Genomic DNA, 21533 nt, shown 5'->3' on the forward strand with positions numbered 1-21533 from the left:
TACCCAATTTTTGTTGTCCTTTCCCTTAATTATTGTAATTCTATGGCACCATGGAAGATATAGTTTGCTTTGTATTAACTATATATCCCACGAGTGCATATCACATAACCTAACATAAAAGGTCAAAAACTAGAGGGAACGACCAACAGCAAATCAAGTAAACTACAGTTCAAATAAATATATTAATATGTACAAATAACAGTCATATCTAACTAAATCTGACACTGTAGAAATCCCAATACCACGCATTTTAACTTGGACACTTACCACGCACGCAAACACATACATTATCTGACACTTTAACAAGAAATAATAATTTTATCCACCATGCTCAGACCTCCATGCAAACACAAAGCAAACTAGTCGACTGAAACCAAGAAAATTTGCTTCCGCTCAACTATGAGTTATAGGATGGGGGATCTCCTGGCTCAGCTCCATCACTAATTTCTTGATTATTGTTGCTTGTACCACCCCTAAGCATTGCCATCAAGGTACCTCCATGCACTCTGCCCTCAGGAAGAGTGAGATGATTCAAGCAAGCATTTCCAAAGGTGAAATTCTGGCTCGGTATATTTGGGGGAGAGATCAACTGTCCATGGTCCAGCAGGGTGAAAGGGTAAGAAAGAACGTCTCCAGCGGAAGAAATGCCTTTCATTTGTGTAGATGTTGCGGAATGTGTGTCGTTAGTCGTCGACACTGTTCCAAAGCTTTCTTTAATTGGTTTACTTAGGCAATTGAGCACTGTGGGTAGCACAAAGGCCAGATTTTCCCTTAGCTAATTTATCACATGGAACCATACATGACGACCATGCTCTGGACCCAATTGTCCCCAAGAACATCGTCTTCCTCCACCATGTGTCTTGCAAAAATCTGTGCTCCCTTGGGCACTCTTCGCGCAATCTTCAAACTGGCACCTTCTTCCGCCACCATGGCGGACACAATAATCTGTGCGCCCTCTAGCACTCTTGCTACATTCAGGAACAACACATCTCTTGCCCCCACCATGTCGAACACAAAATAAAGTTCCCCCATGCACACTTTTGGTGCATCCTTGCAATGTACATCTTTTCCCACCACCATGGCCTTTACAGTATGGAGTGCTGCCTTCTGCACCTTTTGTGCACCCGAAGGATGTGCATCTTCTGCCACCGCCGTGAGCTTTACAAAACATGGTACTTCCTTGAGCACCTTTTTTACAGTCCGGGTATTGGCAACGACGGCCACCTCCATGGGATATGCAGAGTCCAGAGATACCCTCAGCACTCTTCGAGCAATTTTCCATCTTGCACCTTTTGCCACCCCCATGACGAATACACAACCCTGACTTACCTCTTGCTGCACGACTGCAACTCTCATGATTGCACCGCCTACCACCACCATGACTAATACAGTACTCAGTGCGGCCTTCAGCACTTTTGGTACATCCAAGATGCTGGCAGCGACGACCACCTCCATGTGCCTTGCAAAAAGCAGTTTTGCCTTCAGCTCCCTTTTGACACCCGAACCTATGACACCTCCTGCCACCACCATGGGAGATACAAAGACCAGAAGCACCTCTTGCACCTCTAGTGCATCCTTCAAACCTGCAGCTTTTCAAGCTCTTTTTGTGTTGTTGATCAGGTAGATCAGAAGCAGTGCCAACTAAGTTTGATGGCACTGCAGATGACAAAAATCTTGGAAGTACAAAATTAGAATTGACACCACCATGGTCTAGGTAAGAAAGGGTAGAACTCTCAAAATTTTGCAATGGGGGAACAAGAGGACCAATTTTCCACCGGGATGAAGTTGATCCTTCATCCACTAGTTGGACTGTTGAAGTTAAAGCTGGGGGCTCAAAATTACTCGGATAAGAAATTAATCCATGATTGAGAGTGGTAACATCAGATTCAGAGGGTCTGGTGGATAGGCTCAACTGAAGGTCTAAAGTGGGCTTCCTTGTCGCAAATGAATTCAAAGTGCCAGTGGAAAGCCTGTTTGAATTGTGTAGCTTTTCATCTCCTGTGTTGAGATTAATGCTTAGACCGAGATCTATAGAAGACTCCTCTTCCCATTCTTTCCCCGAGCATGTGGTAGTGCAGGAAATTGATGAAAGGCCCAACCCAAGAGCCAGAGGAGACCCATCTCTCCAATTTATATGTCCATTAACATCATAACATTTTCTCTTACATCCACCCGAAAATAAAGAACTTGACACACCAGGTGAATCAACATGTACAGCGGAGACAGCTGCGTAAGGTAAAACTCGTTCCAAATCTTTTGATGCAGAAGGAAGAGTGGTATAGCCAGGGATACCATCCATGCACTGAATTTAGAACTTGGCCAATCGAACTTAAATCCAATTAAAATGAAAAAAAAAAAAGATTTACTGGACTTCTGAGTTATAAGCGAGAGAAGACTGTGGGATAAGAAAAGAACAGAAAAAGAAAATCTAAAAGTTAAATATCAAACTATATAGTTCCTTATGAGGAAGCAACCACCACTAACAAAACCTGAAGTGTCCTGGCGATCCATTTGAAGAGCGAAGAATACAATTTGAACAAGTCACAAGAGACAAGAAAATATTAACTAAGGATTATTTAAATACGTTGAGGACCCAGACTCCCGACTGTCATCCTGTTTCAAGACATTATAATCCATGATTACAAACAAAGTTTTCCGTACTAAAACTGACACAATTTGATAATCAATCTAGTGAAAAGAGTAAAATAGCTTCGAAACAAGAACATCAACTCCATATAATGTCTGCCGAAGCTTGAAATACTCAAATTAGAATATTTGAATTCATATATTTCTATAAAAACTAACTCGACATAGTACTGTGTGCAAGTTGAAATGACATGACAGAACCAAGTGCTTTTGGCATATTTTTCAAGGGAGCTGGAACTAAATGACAAGGTCCCAAGGCCAATAAGATCTAAAGGCAGCTCAAGGAAGACATTTGTCAGAATGAAGTGTGTTTATGCATGAGAACAAGCAAGAGAGTGAGGCGTGTACAAACAAAGAGGCAGTAAGAGAAAACGATACAAAACTTTCAGAATCCATCATCTTTTGCTTCAATCAGCTCATTTACAATCAGTGGATTCCTTCATTTAATGGTCGTCTAGTGGTTATTAGATATGTGGCATGAATCGAAACATCATTAACAACAACTTACACATGAAGATGAGCATGAAAAGCTTAGTCACCCAAAGGAATAATATTCAGAAACACGATCAAAGAAATTGATTCAATAGTTCTGTTGTTTAGACTCCACTGTCTACTCCCAATGATTCTGTTTCCAATTTTTTCTTAATAAAATATTTGAAAAGAGAAACCTCCATTGTTCCGAACAAAAACCACTGTAGAGAGGTTCAGATTCATAAGGAGATTAAAAAAAAACAAAGACGATAAGAACACACATTAGCATACGTCTGTCTTAACTCGAAAAATAAAAAAGAACAGCACTTTTTTAATGGAAATTCACCCTCCCTCGAGAAAAAGCACAAAATATCTGTAGTTTGTCAGATTAACTCAAGAAAATCTTGAAGAATGAATAGAAAATGAAATGAAATGAAATCCCCGGCCAATGCAAAAGTTCTCAAGGTAAAGTAAATCGAACCCGATGAATACTGTCAGACATAAAATCAATCACGTTTACATATAGATTTATTCAAATTTTTTCAAGCCTTAATTGTCTTCACATGCAAAGAATCAGAAATAAGCGGCCAAACACGCTTAAAAATAAACACGTCAAATACACACAATCAAATTATCTATCAATCAATAACGCAACTGCAATCACAGGAATTTTTTTTAAAAATGTATAATAAAATCGATGCAACACCACAGAACACACCTAATCATACTATTCCAAGAAGAAGAATGAATTACCCTGAAATCTCAAGGAAAAGTGGTTCTGCACAGCACAAGCGCCCACGTTAGACGCAAAGGGAACTAAGGGGGGTGCCGGCCAATCTCGAAACGAGGAAAATAGAGAGGGGGGGAGGAACAAAAAGATCGGTTGAGAATAAATATGTGACTGAGTAGGCAGGAGCGTGTGTAGGCAAGGTAGGGGCAATGTCAATCCTCCGCGTGCGGGCGCAGGTTAGTTCCTCTGGGTCTTCACTGTTCAACCTTCTCTAAATTGAATCGATTTTTTTTTTTTATTTAAAAGACGACGAATGAATTATTCAAATTGATTACTTGGCACTTTGCTCAATCGAGAGAAGATTTTGTTGAATTTTGTATCGATAAGGGTACATGAGATCCTACCTATGTGGAATTATCTCCACTTCATTTCAACGGGTAAGATCTTGACACACATACAATTTTAAAGAAAAAAATGGGTCCTATATATGCATGGACAAATCTTGGACATCCATCCTATCATAGGAGCAATACCCACATGGCTAAGATGAAATAAACTTTCGATAGGTGAACAACTTTCGAGTTCATGTCTAAAGTTTTTGGCTTCTATTATTTATTTTAAATTGACTTTAAAATAATTTAAGCAATTACATGTGATTTGATACTTTCAACTTTTCCATTTGGGGAAATTCCTTTTACGTTATTGTACAACATACAACCATGCCATATGTAAATATAGACTATAGTTTATAGAACTCTAGGCTCTAAGCTCAATAAAATGAAAGAAAGAAGCTCCAACTCCTAGGGGTTCGGCAAAGATGTTCCTTTTCTCCTTCGCACAACACAAACAAACGAAAACTACGACCATTTCTTTTTGTTACTTGATTATAATAAAGTACAAAAGCCAACTTATAACAAACATTATTATTCAGCACAAGGAATGAAATTTCTGAGTTAGAGTACGTACACCTCAACTTCAAGCTGTCGATTTGTCCTTCCTTAGGACAGATATCTTGAAACAAGACCTTGGATACAGAACAAGAGTCTCCAAAATCTTCTTGTCCTTTGTGTCGTTTGGTGCACGGACGCTTATTTCCAGTCAATGGTGTCTCATGTACTACACTATAACCAGGTTCATGCCAATCCTTTCTTTTTGATTTTTTTTTGAAGAGATTCGAACTTATCTTTTATTTTCTGGTGCTGCTTTGGTGCCTAAACTCTTTGCAAATCTTGGACACGGCTAGTGAATGACACGAATCTTGGAACCCTTTCCTTCCGTTCACGAGCTTTATTTAGCATTTGGGAGTGGTCATTTTCACCCTTCTCTTTTTTATTCTCTTCACAATGTGAGTACTCATCTTCTGCTGAGACCGGTTGGCTGATGCCGTAAGCCTCAGCCTTCTCATGCTTATCTTTCCACGATTGATTGCTAACCTCGCTGTTGAATAAAATGACTTGGTGTTTCACTTTCCTCGCCTAATGGCAGGAAATCCATTTTTATGCATATATTTCTCACGATGTCTTCAAGCTCTTCTGAGTACCTATACTAATACCAGTGTCAAAATCCATATGATCGTCTCGATGACATGTAAATGCTTGGACAAAATGAAATTCATATTGAGAAAAGGGAGAAAAGATAGAATTCCCGGTTTGAATTCAAGTGATTACCTTGCTTTGATAGTCCTCTCTACATAATCATATAAGCTAATATGAACATGAATACCTCCTGCCACAAGATATTGAATGATCTCTAAGAGTGAACAAATTTGTTTCAGCAATTTTTGTTTTCGAGATTCCTCTATCATTGCGAAAACATCTGATCGCATAATCTCCATTCAGTGTAAACCTCAAACAAGTCTATTTGAGATCCTTCAAATGCTGCTTTGCAGAAGGAAATCTATGTCATCTGCTGATACAGTTGAATTCGTTTCTTTTTCTTCTTTGCGATCGCATGTTTTTCATAATTTAGATGTTGTGGACTCAGTTTGAGAATCAAAACGTTTTTGTTGACCAAGTTTCTAAGAATTATATATGAAACTAAGATCTGATAAATTTCTATTTTAAAATTAATTGAATATATATTTTCGAGATTTTTAAAATTTCAAAATTGTGATGTTCAACATGTTTCAAATATGATTTAAATTTACTGGATATATTATCATATAATTAAAATTTTCAAAAATATTTGGTACTGAAGGAATATGATTGGCTTGAGGCTGGAATAAGATTGGGGGTCGCATTATGAATTCGATTCCGTTAAAAAAATAAAGAAAAAAGGAGTAAAAATATCAACTTTAATCTCTGAATAAAAGCGAACCGGGCCTAAGGGCCCGCGAGGTAGTGTATTATAAAGGAAGCATACAATTTCCATAATGTTTAAAACGTAAAGACTCGAAGTCGAACAACGCCAGCCAAGCTTCAAGTCACCCCTTTTCCCTTTGCCGTTTTTGGTTTCATTTTTAAGATAAGATTATCGAGAGACTCGGTGGAAATTCTGCTGATCGTATTCAGAAATTGTTATTGTTGTCTGAATGATTAATTAGTTAATCATTTGGGTGGGTTGAATAAGTAATCGCATCGGATATTAAACAATAACCGATCAAGAGATCGATTGTGCGATTCTGAGGAATGTCGGTTCGGACCCCAATTTCGACTCTGCTGCTCTCTTTTTTTGCAATTATTGCTTCATTGTACGTTGCTGGCAGGTAAATTGAATCTTCACACTTTTTGCATGGTTTGTTAACACCTACATTCATTTCTCTTCCTGGATTTTTTCCATGTTGTTTTTTTTAGTTGTTATTATTATTACTATGTAATTGTATGTTTTGGGCGAAGTGATCTGTTGAAAACTCAAATATTACAGAGTTGCAGATTTCTGAGATAGATTTGCTTGATATGAACACACTAGCGCTTATTTATTTATTGTTAATTTTAACTAGAATGTATATTTTTATGCAGATTGTGGCAGGATGCAGAGATTAGGGTTTACTTAGCAAAAGAGCTTGATAGAATAACTGGTCAGGTGAAAAAATTACTCCTGGAACACTATAGTTTTATTGATAAGAGTGACAACAAAACGTTATTTACGATCTCATGGTCTCTAATCGGTGGGCTTTAATTCTAGTTACGTTTCTTGTTGTGTGTACTTTTTGCAATCGTTAACTATATCTATTGCCAAGTAAATCAATGTGTAATCACTTTGTATGCGTCTGTTTTTAGGCAATGTTACACAATCATGAACTATTTGTAAAGTCAAGTGTAAACGTAAGCAACTGATTACTTGAAAAAATCTGGCTTGCACGACATCAGGTTTTTATGGACTTGTTAACTTAAAAATATACGGCTGCAATATGCTATTATGCACGATGATATTCAACTGGTAATTTGCATTACACCTTAAATTATAATGTGGTAACTTTTGTATGGATTCATGTACTTTCATTTCTGTTTCCGAAAAAGATATACAAAATCGCTGTGAACCCTGCAATAGCTTTCCCCTGTCAAATGTGCACGGCCAGGAATAATTTCTAAGTGTTTCAGCTTAAGATCATTCGTTGTATTGTCAGGAAAAAACGGTGATGTCAGTCGATGATTCGTGGAGGATCATACAATGCAGGTGGCCTTATCTTCCTCTTTTGTCCATTTTCACTAGTCCAAAATTTTATCCTTCTGTCATTATGTACAATTTATCAAAATCACATCTACTAGGGAACAGCAGAAGAAGTTGTTGGACTTGGAGATGGAACTTGCTGCTGCCAGACAGGAGGGTTTTGTTTCAAAGCATTCATCTGAAACGAACAGGACTCCTAAAGTCGTTGTTATAGGAATACTTACGGGATTTGGACGCAGGAACAAAAGAGATGCCATACGCCAGGCATGGATGGGAACTGGTATATTTGCACTTCTCGTTCTCTATTATTTTGTTTTCTTGATACTCGAGTTTAATCCAAATGGAAGTTGCATCTCACCTGTGAAAGAGTTTGAAGTATCCTACCTTTTCCCTATTTCGATTTTCTTTATCCTGTTTACGCTCTATGAATAGTTTTTAGGGTATGCACTGGTTTTCTGTTGCAAGTGCTACCATGTTTCTGTTACATTGTTTATATATATTTATATAGGTACATCTTTGAAAAAAATGGAGGATCAAAAGGGTGTCATTGTTCGATTTGTCATCGGGAGAAGGTATGCTTTTCTGCTCTGACCTCCTTTCAGCATTTGTATATGCACTAGATTGGTGTTGCACTCATTTGGATTTCACTAATGTTAATTATCAGTTCCAATCGAGGAGACAGCTTGGACAGGAGTATCGATAATGAAAACAAGCACACTAATGATATTTTTATCCTTGTATGTCAGTTTGCTCCATTTATTTTCCTCGGGTTTTTTGTTCTTACCTCATCATTGTTTCAATATAGTTCTCTTATAGCCAAGATGGAAATCAAATGAGTGCAAAATTATTATAATGCTATTTTTTTAATATGAATTCAATATACATGTTGCATTCACGCTGCTAACTTTTATAACAGTTGGCATAAGCTGGGACTAACACTCTTTGGTCACTCATATTTCGAACTTTCAATTAGGAAAACCATGTAGAGGCACCTGAAGAATTACCAAACAAGACAAAATTATTTTTCGCACATGCTGCGGAAAGTTGGGATGCTAGCTTTTATGCAAAAGTCAATGATGATGTGTATGTAAATGTTGGTAAGTACAGATTTCAATCCTTTTTTCCCACGAGAATTTCAAATTTCTATTTTTTTAATATAAACAGTAATTATATTGAAGTTTCTACAAATTCCATGCTTTTTCTTTATGAATGAATATAAAAGTGGTAGTAATTCTATATAAGCATTTTTTAGAGGTCACAAAATGCTTTATTTACCTTTTTCACAGATGCCCTGGGGCATATCCTTGCCTCGCATCTTGACAAGCCTCGTGTATATATTGGGTGTATGAAATCTGGAGAAGTTTTCAATGTACAGTAAGTGTGACAAAACTTTGACTCTAAAGTGACTTACTTTGAAAGTTAGCTGTTGATGTCTTGATATCATCTGATATGAATGACTGCTGTGAAATATTTCTTTGCTATAACTATGCAGGGGCCACAAATGGTTTGAACCAGACTGGTGGAAATTTGGAGATGGAAAAACGTTAGTATTTAGTTTAAGAATCTTCTATCCAGTTTACCATTATGAAATTTACTTTCCCAACATAAATTTCTGTTTTTATGGCTAAAAAAGGATAGCAATGAAGTCATACTTACTCTCACCCTTGAAAGAAAGAGTCCCTTGTCACCCTACGATGTGAATGTAATGATCGTTTAGTCGTTCAGAAAGTAGCTATTTAAAAATACTTCTCACGCTAAACATGTACTCTGACCTTAATAAATTATTTTTACATGAACAGTTACTTTCGCCATGCCTCTGGTGAGATGTTTGTGATATCTCAGGCTTTGGCCCGGTTCATTTCAATCAACAGGTAAATGTCATAGCAGAAGCTTTGATTTCGCTTGTTGATAGGTGAGATTTGACATTTTTTCCCTCTTAATGTCAGGTCGATTCTTCGTTCATATGCCCATGATGATGTTAGTGTTGGTTCCTGGTTTATCGGGGTTGATGTCCAGCATATTGACGAGAAGAAATTTTGCTGCTCAGCTTGGTCCACAGGTCTGTCACTGGAAACTAAACTGATGCTATAAGACACCTGAATATTTTTTATCACAATGTATAACTCGAAAAATGTCCTATGATTTTCAGGTTCGCTATGTTCTGGTGTATGATGTGGTGCTGTTGAAATTTCCGCCAACTTTTCAATATGATAGGAATACATCTCTTCTTTTAACCGGTGAAAACTGTTCTTTTCCGAGCCAGGGGCCAGGATAGTGGCAACTCTGAAAATAGGGCTTTTTTCCCGAGACACTGGGAAATATGTTGTTCCTTGTTTAGAGATTATTAGTCATGGAGTAAACAAGAGATGGGTCATATCTGTGGCTTAATTTGTTCATTTTTTTTTTTTGAAATCCTATTCTAAGAGGTGGGAGGACTCGAACCTAAGTCATTACAAAGGGAAACAAGGTGAGACCATTTAGAGTTAAAAGCTTGGTCTCTTATTTTTTTTTTATACATCGGCGTAATGAAAATTTTGTGCAATTATATCTTCTTCTTTTTTCTTCCCCATAGATATGCGATCTAGTGATGATAGTATTACACTCCATATATCTATTAAAGATAAAATTTGTTTGTGCGTATGTGGTATTATTAAATGATCGATCGATTATAATTTATCTTTGTTTGACTATGATAAGTGATGCTACTACGCTTGGTTTCATGTGGTAAAATTAAACTTTGTAAATTATTTTAACATAAATTAAATTGAGTAAAATTGTATATGAAAGTAAAGGATCAAGATCCTCTACTGTGGGGAACCCCACAGTAGAGGGTGCTGTCCACTATCTAAAAAAAATATTTTTTAAAAAATTGATATTTTTATAATTTAATTATTTCAAAATCAAAATTATATTTTTTAATTAGAATATGTGATTAATAATATAATTTAAAGTTGCAATTTTATTTTTGATTACAAATATATATTGTGGGAGTAAAATGATGTATTTTTTATTACTTTTTCTTTTATAATTTTTTCAACTCTTTTTTTAAAAAATATTAATAAAAAATTAATTTTTTGTTACAAAAATGTGATTTTGAACGAACAAGAAAAAACTACGGTACATTCAATTTTTTTAATATTATAGTTCTTTTTAAAAAATTTATTTTCTCTTTTTTTTATTTTTTTTATTTTTTATTTAGAAGTTAAAATTTATCAATCAGATATTTGTAACAAAAATAATAATTTTATTGACTTTTTATATTCTAATTCTTTTAAAATACTATTTTCTCTTTATTTTGCGTTGTTAATTTTTCTCATTCTTTTTTTAAGTTTTAAATACAAAAAATATTTTTTCGCTTTCTTAGATATTTAAGAAATAATCCAATTTTCAAAAAAAAAAATTAAAAAAATTTATAAAAGACTTAAGCGATTGAACAACAAAATTATACAAGCTAATTTTTTTTTATATTGTGTCAATTTTTTGATATTATTTTTAATTGTTCGATAAGTTCAATCTTTTTAAATTTTTTGTACAATTTTTTAATTGGATTATTTCTTATATCCCTAAATATATATATATATATATATATATATATATATATATATATATATATATATATATATATATTTAGATGTTAATTTTATTTTTTTATAGATATGTAATTAATAAAATTTTAACTTCTAAATAAAAAAATAACAAGATAAAAAAAGGAAAAAATAGTTTTTTTTAAAGAACAATAATGTTGAAAAAAAAATATGAAACGTTCGTATTCATATATATGTAACAACGTAACAAAATTAAATTTTTATTGACATTTTTTTAAAAAAAAGTTGAAAATTTTATAAAAGAAAAAATAATAAGAGAGACATGATTTTACTCCCACAATATATATTTGTAATCAAAAATAAAATTATAACTTTAAATTAGATTATTAACCACATATTTTAATATAAAAATATAATTTTGATTTTGAAAGAATTAAAACATAAAAATATTAATTTTTTAAAAAATAAGTTTTTTTTTTAATAATGTACAGCATTCTCTACTGTGGGGAACCCCCACAGTAGAGGATCTTGATCCGAAAGTAAAAGGTGTTGTCTAATTTTGTTCTTAAAAAAGAAAATATGGAATGCTGCGCCTACGATCTTTGTTTCTTTTTTTTTTTTTATAAAAAAAATAGAAAACAAAAAATGCAGTTTATCAAAAAAGAAAGAAAGAAAAAGAATGCTACAACATTCGTTTTTGGGGGTTGGTGGGGGATGCAACAAATAATACATTTTATAGAGAGTTGTTGAAATGTACCAAAATATCAATTTGAATAGATTATGGAAAATACCTTTATGTTAAATATTTTTTGATGTTATTATTGTTCATTTAATTCATATTATTTATTTGGTATCGTATTATTAATATTCAATTTTTTTTAGTAATCATAATTTTATTAATTTAATTATCTGTACAAATTAATACTAGTATTTTAAAAAGAGTGGGTGTCATGTGAGACCGGATCTGTGAGACGGGTCAACTCTACCCATATTCACAATAAAAAGTAATACTTTTAGCATAAAAAATAATATTTTTTAATGAATGACCCAGATAAGATATATATCTCACAAAATCCCATTCCGGCTATCAGAATAGTGGTCATATGATACCATTGTGTACGTGCATTATCAAGAGCATGAGTTTATGGATGCATTTGTAACATATCACCAATCAATTGGCTTTATAAGAGAATGTTCATTGGAGTGATGCTGTGATAACAATATTATAAATGAGTTTTGTTTCTAGTTGTTCTTAGAAGATTATTTAATTGATCATTTATATGATCAACCATTTAATAAAATGCTAACATTTAGGGCATCAATTGATTCTTAATAATTCTTAAATAGAGGTCCATGATTTTCCATAGACCTTAAATTAAGATTATTCGATTCATACTTGTTATAATATCTTAAGAGTAGGTTGAACTCAACACATTTAAAATTAGTTTTTCTCCACGAAAAAGTATTGTACATTGTATTTGCCTCCTTAAAAAGAACAGCCCAAGCCTTGTGGCACATTGATGGGCATTTTGCTTAAAAAATTTTGTAATAAGCATTTGGTAAGATGGAATTACTGACTGAAGGTATTTGATTTAAGTCAATGAAGTATCTTGAAATATTGGAGGGATTTGGATGAGTAAAAAAAATAAAAATATACATGTTTTAAAAAAGCACAAAAAAAAACTCATACTAATCTATTTTGTGAGATAGCTTTTTGATCCGAGCCTGACCCATGAAAATATTACCTTTTATGTTAAATTATTTCACTTCAATTATGTATTGAGTTGACTCATCTCACAAAAAACTATATAACAAAAAACTTTTATGATACAATCTTACGTCCACCTCGGCCTTTTTTTCATAGCACATTCTCTCTTTGTTAAAAACTTTCAAAATAGTCAAAATAACCACTGCTTGATACTCTCACACCACATTTTAGGTGTTGTATCTGTATATGACATTTTTTTCAAACGATTTTTTACATTGTACCTGCAATTTCACAGGGACGGGGGGATGAAAGGTTGGTTTACTGGAGTTGGTCCCCGTATTGGCCGTGCTGGTCCTTCGGTTGGGATTGTGGTTTCATTTTACGAAGTCGTTAAACACATTCTACAGAACCAATATGCTGCTGCTTAATCTATCACAGATCTTTTTTCTATTGTTTGTGAAAATCAACATTTGCTAATAGTTAGAGCTGAATCACAGGCATCAAGAATAGGCTAACAGACAGTTTTGCTATGCTAATGGTAGCCTTGCCTTTGTGGGAAGAAATAATTTATCTTCTCATTTATATTTCATATTCTACTTTGTCAACCTGTTAGCTATCACCCAAGCTGCTTGAATGAGAAGGAATTTCGTTGAATTTTCCCCCACACTGATCAGAGAAGAATTTTGGCATTTCTTTCCCCATTGTGTTCGATGTTCTATCCATTGTTATATATCTTAACCAGAAATACTTATAACTTAATTGCCTACTTACTCAACTTGTTAGCTATCCTCTGATAAGTTGGTTTCGTAGCTTCACATATTATTAAGTTAGAATCTAAATTTATTTGATTCTCACGTGTTAGATTAGTGGGTTACAGGAAAATGCATTGCCCATCCTTGGTCCAGGCCCATAAATATGGCCAGCCCAACATAGTATTCATGCTGCTATCGCTTTAATGGTTGGGCCGAACTGGGCAGGGATTCGAGCCTACCCAGCCCATTTGAGAAAAGGTTTTCTATAAGGAAAAAAAGAGTCAAATATCAATTTGGCTGAACGAATCTTCTCCGTTTCTCCAAAATTCTTCTGCAATCCCATTTCAGTATCTGCGCCGGTAGTTGTTTTTAATTACTACTGTGAACATGAATTGTTTGTTTGTGTGTTGTGAACATTAATTTTTTGTTTGTGTCTTTTGAATCATAATCGGGGTAACTTGGCGATTAATTGATTGAGAAACATCTGGTTTTCCTGATTGTCGGTTACGTGTGCGTGATTCAATTGAAAAAGCCAGCTTGTTCGGCGTTCTGTTTTCTGTTTTCCGGGAAATAGTTCTCGATAAGAAATTGAAAATTTGAGTGCGGTCTGGCTAAAGCGTAGTTGATTTTGAGTTTTAGTGCATTTCTGCGAATTATGTAATCCAGTTTATCTTTTGTGTTTTTTATTTTGTTTTCGAGAATTGGTGACGAAGATTTAATCCAATTTGTCTTTTTTCAGTCTTGGTTGTGGTGTGGAATGGCATCTAATTCCAGCCAGCCGCAATTCCGCTACACCCAACCCCCATCCAAGGTTCTCCATTTACGAAACTTACCATGGGAATGTATCGAAGAGGAACTGATTGAATTCGGTAAACCGTTTGGTGATGTTGTCAATACAAAGTGTAATGTGGGGGCCAATCGAAACCAAGCTTTTATTGAGTTTGTAAGTGTATACCCTAGTGTTTGATTGTAATTTTATGTGACTTTTCGTGGTTATAGATTATTTGATTTTTTATTTTTATAGGCGGAACCAAATCAAGCTATTGCTATGATGTCTTACTATGCATCCTCACCAGAGCCCGCTCAGGTACGAGGGAAAACTGTTTACTTACAGTATTCCAACAGGCAAGAAATAGTGAACAATAAAACTGCAGCAGATGCTGCTGGAAATGTTCTCTTGGTGACAATTGAGGGGACTGATGCTCGTCTTGTTAGCATTGATGTCATGCATTTGGTAAGAATTCATGCATATCCCTCGCAAGCTCAGAACCATTATAAGTTGAAAAAGTAGGATGCTCTCCATAATTTTGTGTGCGGAAATTGTAGTATGTCACTTTTTTAAGACTTCATTTGACAAAAATGTGAATGAATCAGCAGGCACGTGTCAAGGATAAATCTTCAATGGCAGCTTATTGCATCGGGAGAAATAGGGAATGTGTGTTTGTCTTCTTTCTCCTTTGCTTAACACTGGCTCTCTCTTCTTTTCTCCTCTTCATCACCCTAGCTTCTTAGAGCCTTGAATGACTTTACGTCCTTTTTATTTCCGGGGTTCCTTTTCCTAGATCTTGCACTTGTGTACTTTAAGTGATTTTAATTCTTTTAATAGAACAGTATCTACAATTTTGAATTTCTAGATTTCCATTGAACTAGTTGGACTGTTTTTAAATACACCAGGAGATTCTTTAATTAGTTTGAACGCTGTATTTACAATATTCAGGCTGCATAATTTCTGAAATTTTCCAATTTTGGGAAGCAACTCGGGTACGCGTGGAATATTCGTTATCTGATTTGAAACATGACGAATTTATTGAAATATTTTGCGAAAGAAGTTAACTTTTAGAAGTAATTTTTTGAATGTGTTCTGGACTAAATAATCACGCCTTCCCTTGCCGTGCTCTTAATTTTGATCGTATCACTGTTCTGAATTTTGATAATATCAGGGTTTTCTCGTAAAGTTTTTGAGAATGTTGCATCAGTCAATCAGATTCTCTCTTGACACCAGAATGTTTTCTTTCCGTGCTGTGTTTTTAATCATCATCATCATATCAGGATCTTTTCACCCTTTTAAATTTTGTCGTTAAATTGTTTGGCAGTACCCGATTGGTTTTTGATGCTGGCTTACTGTATCTCTCATATTTTGAAAGCAGCACGTTCCCGCAACTTATGTTGTTTTGTTGGTTATAATGATCATAGTTGATTTAGGTTTCTGTCTGTTAGACAAAAAAAGTTGCAACCATTATTGATAAATAATCTGATTTCAGGTGTTTTCAGCATTTGGATTTGTGCACAAGATAACTACATTTGAGAAGACTGCTGGTTTTCAGGTGTGTATTTTCGGTGAATATTTTGTTAGGATTAATAAAGCATCAACCGATAATACTGGCATCTCTGACATGCAACCACCTTATATGTTCCTTCATTATTAGGCTTTGGTGCAATTTTCTGATTCAGAGACTGCCTCTTCTGCTAAGGATTCCCTTGATGGAAGAAGCATTCCAAGGTGAAATGGGTTTAATATTTTGGCTTCGGATGTAACCCGACTGTTATGGATCATATGTGTGTAGATGGGGTGCTCATATGTTGGGGCTGGACATCTGTCAGCAGCTTTATTAAGAATCTGCTAATGGGGTACATGCATGCTACTTACCCGGCCTTACCTCTCTTTTATTTTTTATTCAAGTCACTGTTACCTGTTTGGGAACCGCTGTGGTTGAACTTCCCTACTTATGCCCATCAGTCGGGGCCTGCTCTATGCTGGACAGATTCTGTTGTAACTAGGGATTTGCGATATATTTTTTGGTTGTGCTAGGGGAATGGAGCTGATTGGTAAAACTTTGTTTGTAACATATTCGACTTATTGTTCAACTCCTGGACGGTCACAGGGTTAATATGCTAAGTATCTTGTTTAAACTTTATATTTATGCCATGTTTATCAGTGTGATGTGATGGTACTTTCATCAGCATAGAAATATTTGGTAAATAATCTGTGTTAATGTTCTCACTATAAGTTCCTTGAATTGAAGATTTATGATGCTTCTATTCTCAGTCACAATTTGTGGTTGATACATTTCTTCCACATATTAATGCGCTTTTTTTCTGCTTCACTCTGTGGTGTGTGCCAGGTATTTGATACCAGAGCTGGGACTGTGTTCCCTTCGGATTACATATTCTGCTCATACTGATTTGAGCGTAAAATTCCAGAGTCATCGTAGTAGGTAATAATTGGCTGTGAGTTTTTGTCAGCTATTACTTATGTGATATAGATTGGAATGCATAATATTGGACTTTTCTACTCTGTAAAGTCGAGCTTGAAATTTTTGCCTTCATGGGTTTCTTTTGATTTTTTTTTGTCAGGGGGGTTTCTTTAGATGTTTTGTAACACTTGAATAATTTTTTTTATCTTATGTCATCCATATAGGGACTATACTAATCCTCTACTGCCCATCGCTCCTTCGGCCATAGATGCAAGTGGTCAGGTAAATATTTTAAGTTGAAAAGTAGAGATGGTAGATTTTGAGTTGAGTTAATTCAATCGTTGGTTTTTCATTTCTTTTCTTGGTTCATTATGCAAACATTCAAAATATGTCTTCATCCAGATGACGAAATGCAAAGCAATCCATTTAATTGTGCAAGTATTTTGTTAACTTTAATTTACCTCTCTAAATTTTAAATTGTTTTACTTGCAATTGTACTTCAGCATTCTATTTACCAGTGACTCTCTCTTTTGCTTGTAAATCACTCTCGCTGTCATAATCTGATAGCATAAAGCTACTTCTTGCAGAGTATAGGGATTGATGGAAAAAAACTGGAGCCAGAGAGCAATGTTCTCCTCGCCTCAATTGAAAACATGCAGTATGCAGTCACCTTGGATGTTATGCACCAGGTAAGCAGCTTCATACTTGAGTAGCTTTTAGACACTGTTTTTTGGCATTCAGTTGTTGACCTTTTTCTTCTGTAAATCGCATTCCATGGACAGGTCTTCTCTGCTTTCGGGCCTGTCCTTAAGATAGCCATGTTTGATAAAAATTGTGGTCTTCAGGCTTTGATACAATATCCTGGTAAGATAAGTTTTCATAGCTTACATTGCAATTTCCTTTTATCTTTTTTTATTCAAATAATTTTTTAGAAGGAAGGGAAACAAAATATCAATTCCAGAATGAGATTCAAATCCTTCTAAAAAAAGTAATCACATAGACAAGAGGCAGAACAATCTCTAACCAGTGGGCTTGCAGATGTTCAGACAGCTGTTGTTGCAAAGGAAGCCTTGGAAGGACACTGCATATATGATGGAGGATTCTGCAAGCTTCATCTCTCCTATTCCCGACACGTTGATCTCAGCATAAAGGTGAGAGAAGACTACTAGTTTTCCTGATTGATAACATAAGCTGCCGGGTTGTTTTTGTTTATTCAAAAACGGCACCCTTGGTGTTATGCATGAGCTTATAACTTGTTTTCAGGTCAACAATGACAGGAGCAGAGACTACACCATCCCCAGTACTCCAGTCTTGAACGCTCAACATTCTAACTTGCAACAGCAACCATACTCAGTAGGAGGCCCAGGCCCTCATATTTACAGTGGACCACAGTATGCTTCAGCGCCAGTTCATGCAGTGCCTCCACATTCAGCTGGTTGGAACCCTACGATGCATCAATCCACGCCCATGCAGATGCATAATTATCCTTATGCCCCTGCTACAAGATCTCCGGCGTGGAGCCATGGGATGATTTCACCCCATGGCCAGAATAGTTTACCACGGTCGTCCCCAATGCCCCCTTATCATCATCAATAGCCCAATGCCCCCTTATCACATCATCAATAGCACAATCCATCTGGTGTGAAGGAGTGATGATGCTGGTATGGTGTACTCACATTTTTCTTTCAATAGTAGACGAAAGTACTTCATTGAGCTGTGAAACTCATCTTTTCCTTCAATACTTTGTTTCATGTTGGACAGATTCTGGCTGTGCTTATGCCATGTTTTAGGCTTGAAAACTTTAGTTTTTTGCTCTTCATTTTGTACACAACATATTAACAAATCTTTAAGTTTTCACTTCCCATATTAACAAATCTTGAAGTTTTCACTTCCCGTACACCTTTCTACGTTAAGAAAAAAAATTGCTCCTTTAGTTCCTCCTCTACCTCATGAAGTACAAAATTGGTGTCTGGGACATAACCCATCTCCTTAATCCTTGGTCCCAACTGATCCAATTCTTCCTATATTTGCTTAGCTTGGGGGTGTTTGGTATCCCCACGTAAAATATACGCACCTTTTTAGCTATTTCAATCCAACTACAACTGCCTCCTTGACTAAACCTTGTACTTTCACTCTTTTTCTAATTTTTGCGACATTTGCCCATTTACCACTTGATCCGTACAAGTCAGATAATAGGACTACTGCTTCTGTGTCGTTTGGTTCTTGTTGAAGAATCGCCTTGGCTGCATGGTTGCCAAGTTCTGTGTTACCACGAACATGACTGGCACCCAGCAATGAGCTCTAGACAAGAGCATCAGCCCTAAAAGGCATGATTCGATGAACTGCATTGCTTTGTCTAAAATCTCATTCTTCCTAATGCATCAACCATACATGCATAGTGTACCATCCTTGGTTTTATCCCTACTTCTTTGTACTTCGAGTGAGAATGTCTCCATGCCTCGTCTATTAACCCTGCATGACTGCACGCAGAGAGAACAACTACATATGTGATCTCATTGGGTTTCACCCCAAAATCAAACATTTCCTCGAATAATTCCATAACCCTGTCGGCAAAATCATGCTTTGCGAAGCTTGTGATTATCGATGTCCGAGATAACACATTTCTTCGATCCTCCATTCTTCAAAAACCTGATTCGTCGCCTCAATGTTGCCACACCTGGTATACAGAGAGAACGACGAATTACAAACATGTTGATTGTATACCAAACCAGCTTTCAGTACCCACATAGAGCGTTGTATGAAACCAAATTCTTGCAGCCCTCACGAGACCAACACCTTTGATTGTTATTTGACGTACAATAATTTCTATATGCCTATTATGAATAGTAAAATATGGAACGTTACAATTATAAAGTTCAAAAGCCTCATTAGATTCCAGATTCCTTGAATACCCATCAATCAAAGCGTTATATGAAACCAAATTCTTTTCAAATAATAATTCAAACCCTTTTTCGGCATCGTCTATTCTATCATTCTTAGCGTACATGCTAATGATAGAGTTGCCTACACAGTTGTCCGATGAAAGACATGTTGGGAAAGATAGTCAAATTAAATGACTTTTGGTACATTGAAACATTGATTCTTTTCTCTTTTAGCAATCCAGATAATAATTATGAAGAAAAAAAGACAATGACTTTTATGTGGAAAACTCAAATTAGCGAAAAATCATGAGACCGATGTCCACCAAAAGAAATCTCCACTATATAAATAATGTGTACAAATAATTTCTACAACAATAGTATATAACAGCTCTCCTCATAACGACTTAGGGGCATCAAGAACTTCAAGAATAATAATTTTTGGATAATACACTCAATCTCATTTTTGAAGTGAAACTCACACAACTCTAATCACAATAGATAATTCTTTCTGATGTGAAAGATCGGACAATGCCGCAGCCACATAACTTGCTAAAATTTAACTAAATGATTAGGCGAAACAACACTCAATTGCTTGTTTATTGCTTGTCTTGAGATGTATTGAATCAATGCAAATTATATGAAAATTTTGGGGTTGGTGAAGTGTTAAATGGTAATGTGAATGGTGAAGGTGTGAAACCATGAATGATTTTCAAGGTTGGCTAGCCTAACTTGCTTTGAACTCAAAGATGAGGTTTGAATGTCAACAAGACAAAACTTTACCGTATGATCATATATCTGTTTACCCAAATTTGGATCCAATAGATTCCCGCAAGCCTTCGGAAGAGCAGCAAAGTTAAGTGATTTGGTTTAATTATGCCTTCTGTCAACATTTTATGATATAATTTCATGGCCTCCATGCCACATTCTCCACTTACCCAGTGATGATAGAAGTCCAAGACATAAACATTATGTTCCAGCATTCTATCAAAAGCTTTTCGCTAATTGTCCATTGAATTATGCACAACACTCTTTGCATACATTTCTACCAAACTGCACCCCACAGAGACACCCAACGAAAGGCCATTCTTGATAAACCAAGAATGCAACTGCTGCTCGAAAAATAACCACAAATTCGCTACAAGCAGGATAATGAACTGCTAAATGTGAAGCGGTCTGGGATATACCCTCCCAAAGCCATATCCAAAAACATCTCGATGGCATCTTTAGGAGAACCCACCTGTAGCACTTATCGTAACATCAAAGTCCAGGACACACAGTTCTTCTTAGGCATTTATTCGAACATCTTCTTAGCTAACCCCAAATCACTAAATCCCTCGGTGAACAAATCAATTAACACGCACCCAATACACACATCAGACTCAAAATATATCGTCTTTATAAAAATGAAAAATTACCAATCCCATCCACATGTACTGTCTATTTGAGCACGCATGCATTGCTGCAGTGAAGCAAAACTGAGTAGGGGACTCACCAAATTCCACAATTTCAACGAACTTCAGAACTGTTTCATCATTCGAACGGCTGTGCGCGTAACAAGGTATCATCGCGCTCCACGAAACCAAGTCCCTCATCTCACCCATGGACTCAAATATCTCCTCCGCCGTCTTCCAATCACCGCATTTAGAATAAAGACTGAGGAGGAACAGGAGGAGTTCAGGACAAATGAGTCAGCTTGAGCCCCGAGTCCAATATTCTGGAGTGGACGAGTTGACCCAAACAGAAGTTCCGATTCCGAATGCAGGACTTGAGGAGAATGGAGTAGGTGGTAACTTCAGGGGTGAGATTAGCTCGAGACATGAGATCAAGGGTTGAAATTGCTTCATCGACATGGTCAACCGATCCTTGTAAGTCTCGAAAGTTACATTTCAGGAGGTCGCACATAGGGGTCTTGGTCATCCGATCCTTGTAAGTCTCGAAAGTTAAATTACGGCTGTAACCGTTAGTCATCCGAAAGGTAAGAGGCCAGCAGCCGGAG

General features: G+C 35.9%; 2 protein-coding genes and 2 pseudogenes across 10 annotated transcripts; 2 read left to right on the top strand and 2 right to left on the bottom strand.

Annotated features, from left to right (window-relative positions):
* Positions 1-153: 153 nt before the first annotated feature.
* LOC140819176 (uncharacterized) lies at positions 154-4105 on the bottom strand (annotated as a pseudogene).
* A 2122-nt stretch (positions 4106-6227) lies between these two features.
* LOC140819182 (hydroxyproline O-galactosyltransferase HPGT1-like) lies at positions 6228-9996 on the top strand. 4 transcript variants are annotated; one of them, XR_012115194.1, is made up of 12 exons: positions 6228-6551; positions 6805-6868; positions 7413-7462; positions 7555-7736; positions 7965-8028; positions 8121-8193; positions 8430-8553; positions 8743-8830; positions 8949-8999; positions 9090-9158; positions 9256-9327; positions 9403-9441. XR_012115194.1 is itself a non-coding variant. In XM_073179190.1 (12 exons), the coding sequence occupies exons 1-12, from the start codon at positions 6475-6477 to the stop codon at positions 9626-9628; spliced, it is 981 nt and encodes a 326-aa protein (XP_073035291.1). In that variant the 5' UTR covers positions 6228-6474; the 3' UTR covers positions 9629-9996. The 4 variants fall into 4 exon arrangements, 3 of the variants coding, with proteins under 3 accessions (XP_073035291.1, XP_073035293.1, XP_073035298.1); XM_073179190.1 differs by lacking the exon at positions 9090-9158 and adding an exon at positions 9606-9996 and having other exon boundaries at positions 9403-9515; XM_073179192.1 differs by lacking the exon at positions 9090-9158 and adding an exon at positions 9606-9996 and having other exon boundaries at positions 7562-7736; positions 9403-9515.
* A 3666-nt stretch (positions 9997-13662) lies between these two features.
* Positions 13663-18462, top strand: LOC140819200 (polypyrimidine tract-binding protein homolog 2-like). 6 transcript variants are annotated; one of them, XM_073179216.1, is made up of 12 exons: positions 14327-14404; positions 14486-14548; positions 14619-14695; positions 14836-14896; positions 15723-15785; positions 15888-15961; positions 16584-16676; positions 16880-16937; positions 17243-17344; positions 17438-17519; positions 17694-17806; positions 17919-18462. In XM_073179216.1, the coding sequence occupies exons 3-12, from the start codon at positions 14661-14663 to the stop codon at positions 18249-18251; spliced, it is 1014 nt and encodes a 337-aa protein (XP_073035317.1). In that variant the 5' UTR covers positions 14327-14404; positions 14486-14548; positions 14619-14660; the 3' UTR covers positions 18252-18462. The 6 variants fall into 6 exon arrangements, with proteins under 6 accessions (XP_073035312.1, XP_073035315.1, XP_073035322.1 ...); XM_073179225.1 differs by having other exon boundaries at positions 14329-14404; positions 14839-14896; XM_073179211.1 differs by lacking the exon at positions 14836-14896 and adding an exon at positions 13663-13820 and having other exon boundaries at positions 14201-14404; positions 14486-14695.
* Positions 18463-18559: 97 nt separating this feature from the next.
* Positions 18560-21533, bottom strand: LOC140819229 (pentatricopeptide repeat-containing protein At3g49170, chloroplastic-like; annotated as a pseudogene).

Source organism: Primulina eburnea, chromosome 2 (genome assembly GCF_022965805.1).
Source record: "Primulina eburnea isolate SZY01 chromosome 2, ASM2296580v1, whole genome shotgun sequence".
In the NCBI taxonomy this organism is placed as follows: domain Eukaryota; kingdom Viridiplantae; phylum Streptophyta; class Magnoliopsida; order Lamiales; family Gesneriaceae; genus Primulina; species Primulina eburnea.

What these genes read in the sequence shown, in the direction of transcription:
- LOC140819182 (XM_073179190.1), top strand. Translation starts at nt 6,475, where the DNA reads ATGTCGGTTCGGACCCCAATTTCGACTCTGCTGCTCTCTTTTTTTGCA. An exon ending in TGGAGGATCATACAATGCAG is followed by an intron (nt 7,463 to 7,554) that starts GTGGCCTTATCT and finishes CACATCTACTAG; the next exon opens with GGAACAGCAGAAGAAGTTGT. An exon ending in CCAGGCATGGATGGGAACTG is followed by an intron (nt 7,737 to 7,964) that starts GTATATTTGCAC and finishes ATATTTATATAG; the next exon opens with GTACATCTTTGAAAAAAATG.
- LOC140819200 (XM_073179211.1), top strand. Translation starts at nt 14,219, where the DNA reads ATGGCATCTAATTCCAGCCAGCCGCAATTCCGCTACACCCAACCCCCA. An exon ending in GCATTGATGTCATGCATTTG is followed by an intron (nt 14,696 to 15,722) that starts GTAAGAATTCAT and finishes ATCTGATTTCAG; the next exon opens with GTGTTTTCAGCATTTGGATT. An exon ending in CCTTGGATGTTATGCACCAG is followed by an intron (nt 17,345 to 17,437) that starts GTAAGCAGCTTC and finishes TTCCATGGACAG; the next exon opens with GTCTTCTCTGCTTTCGGGCC.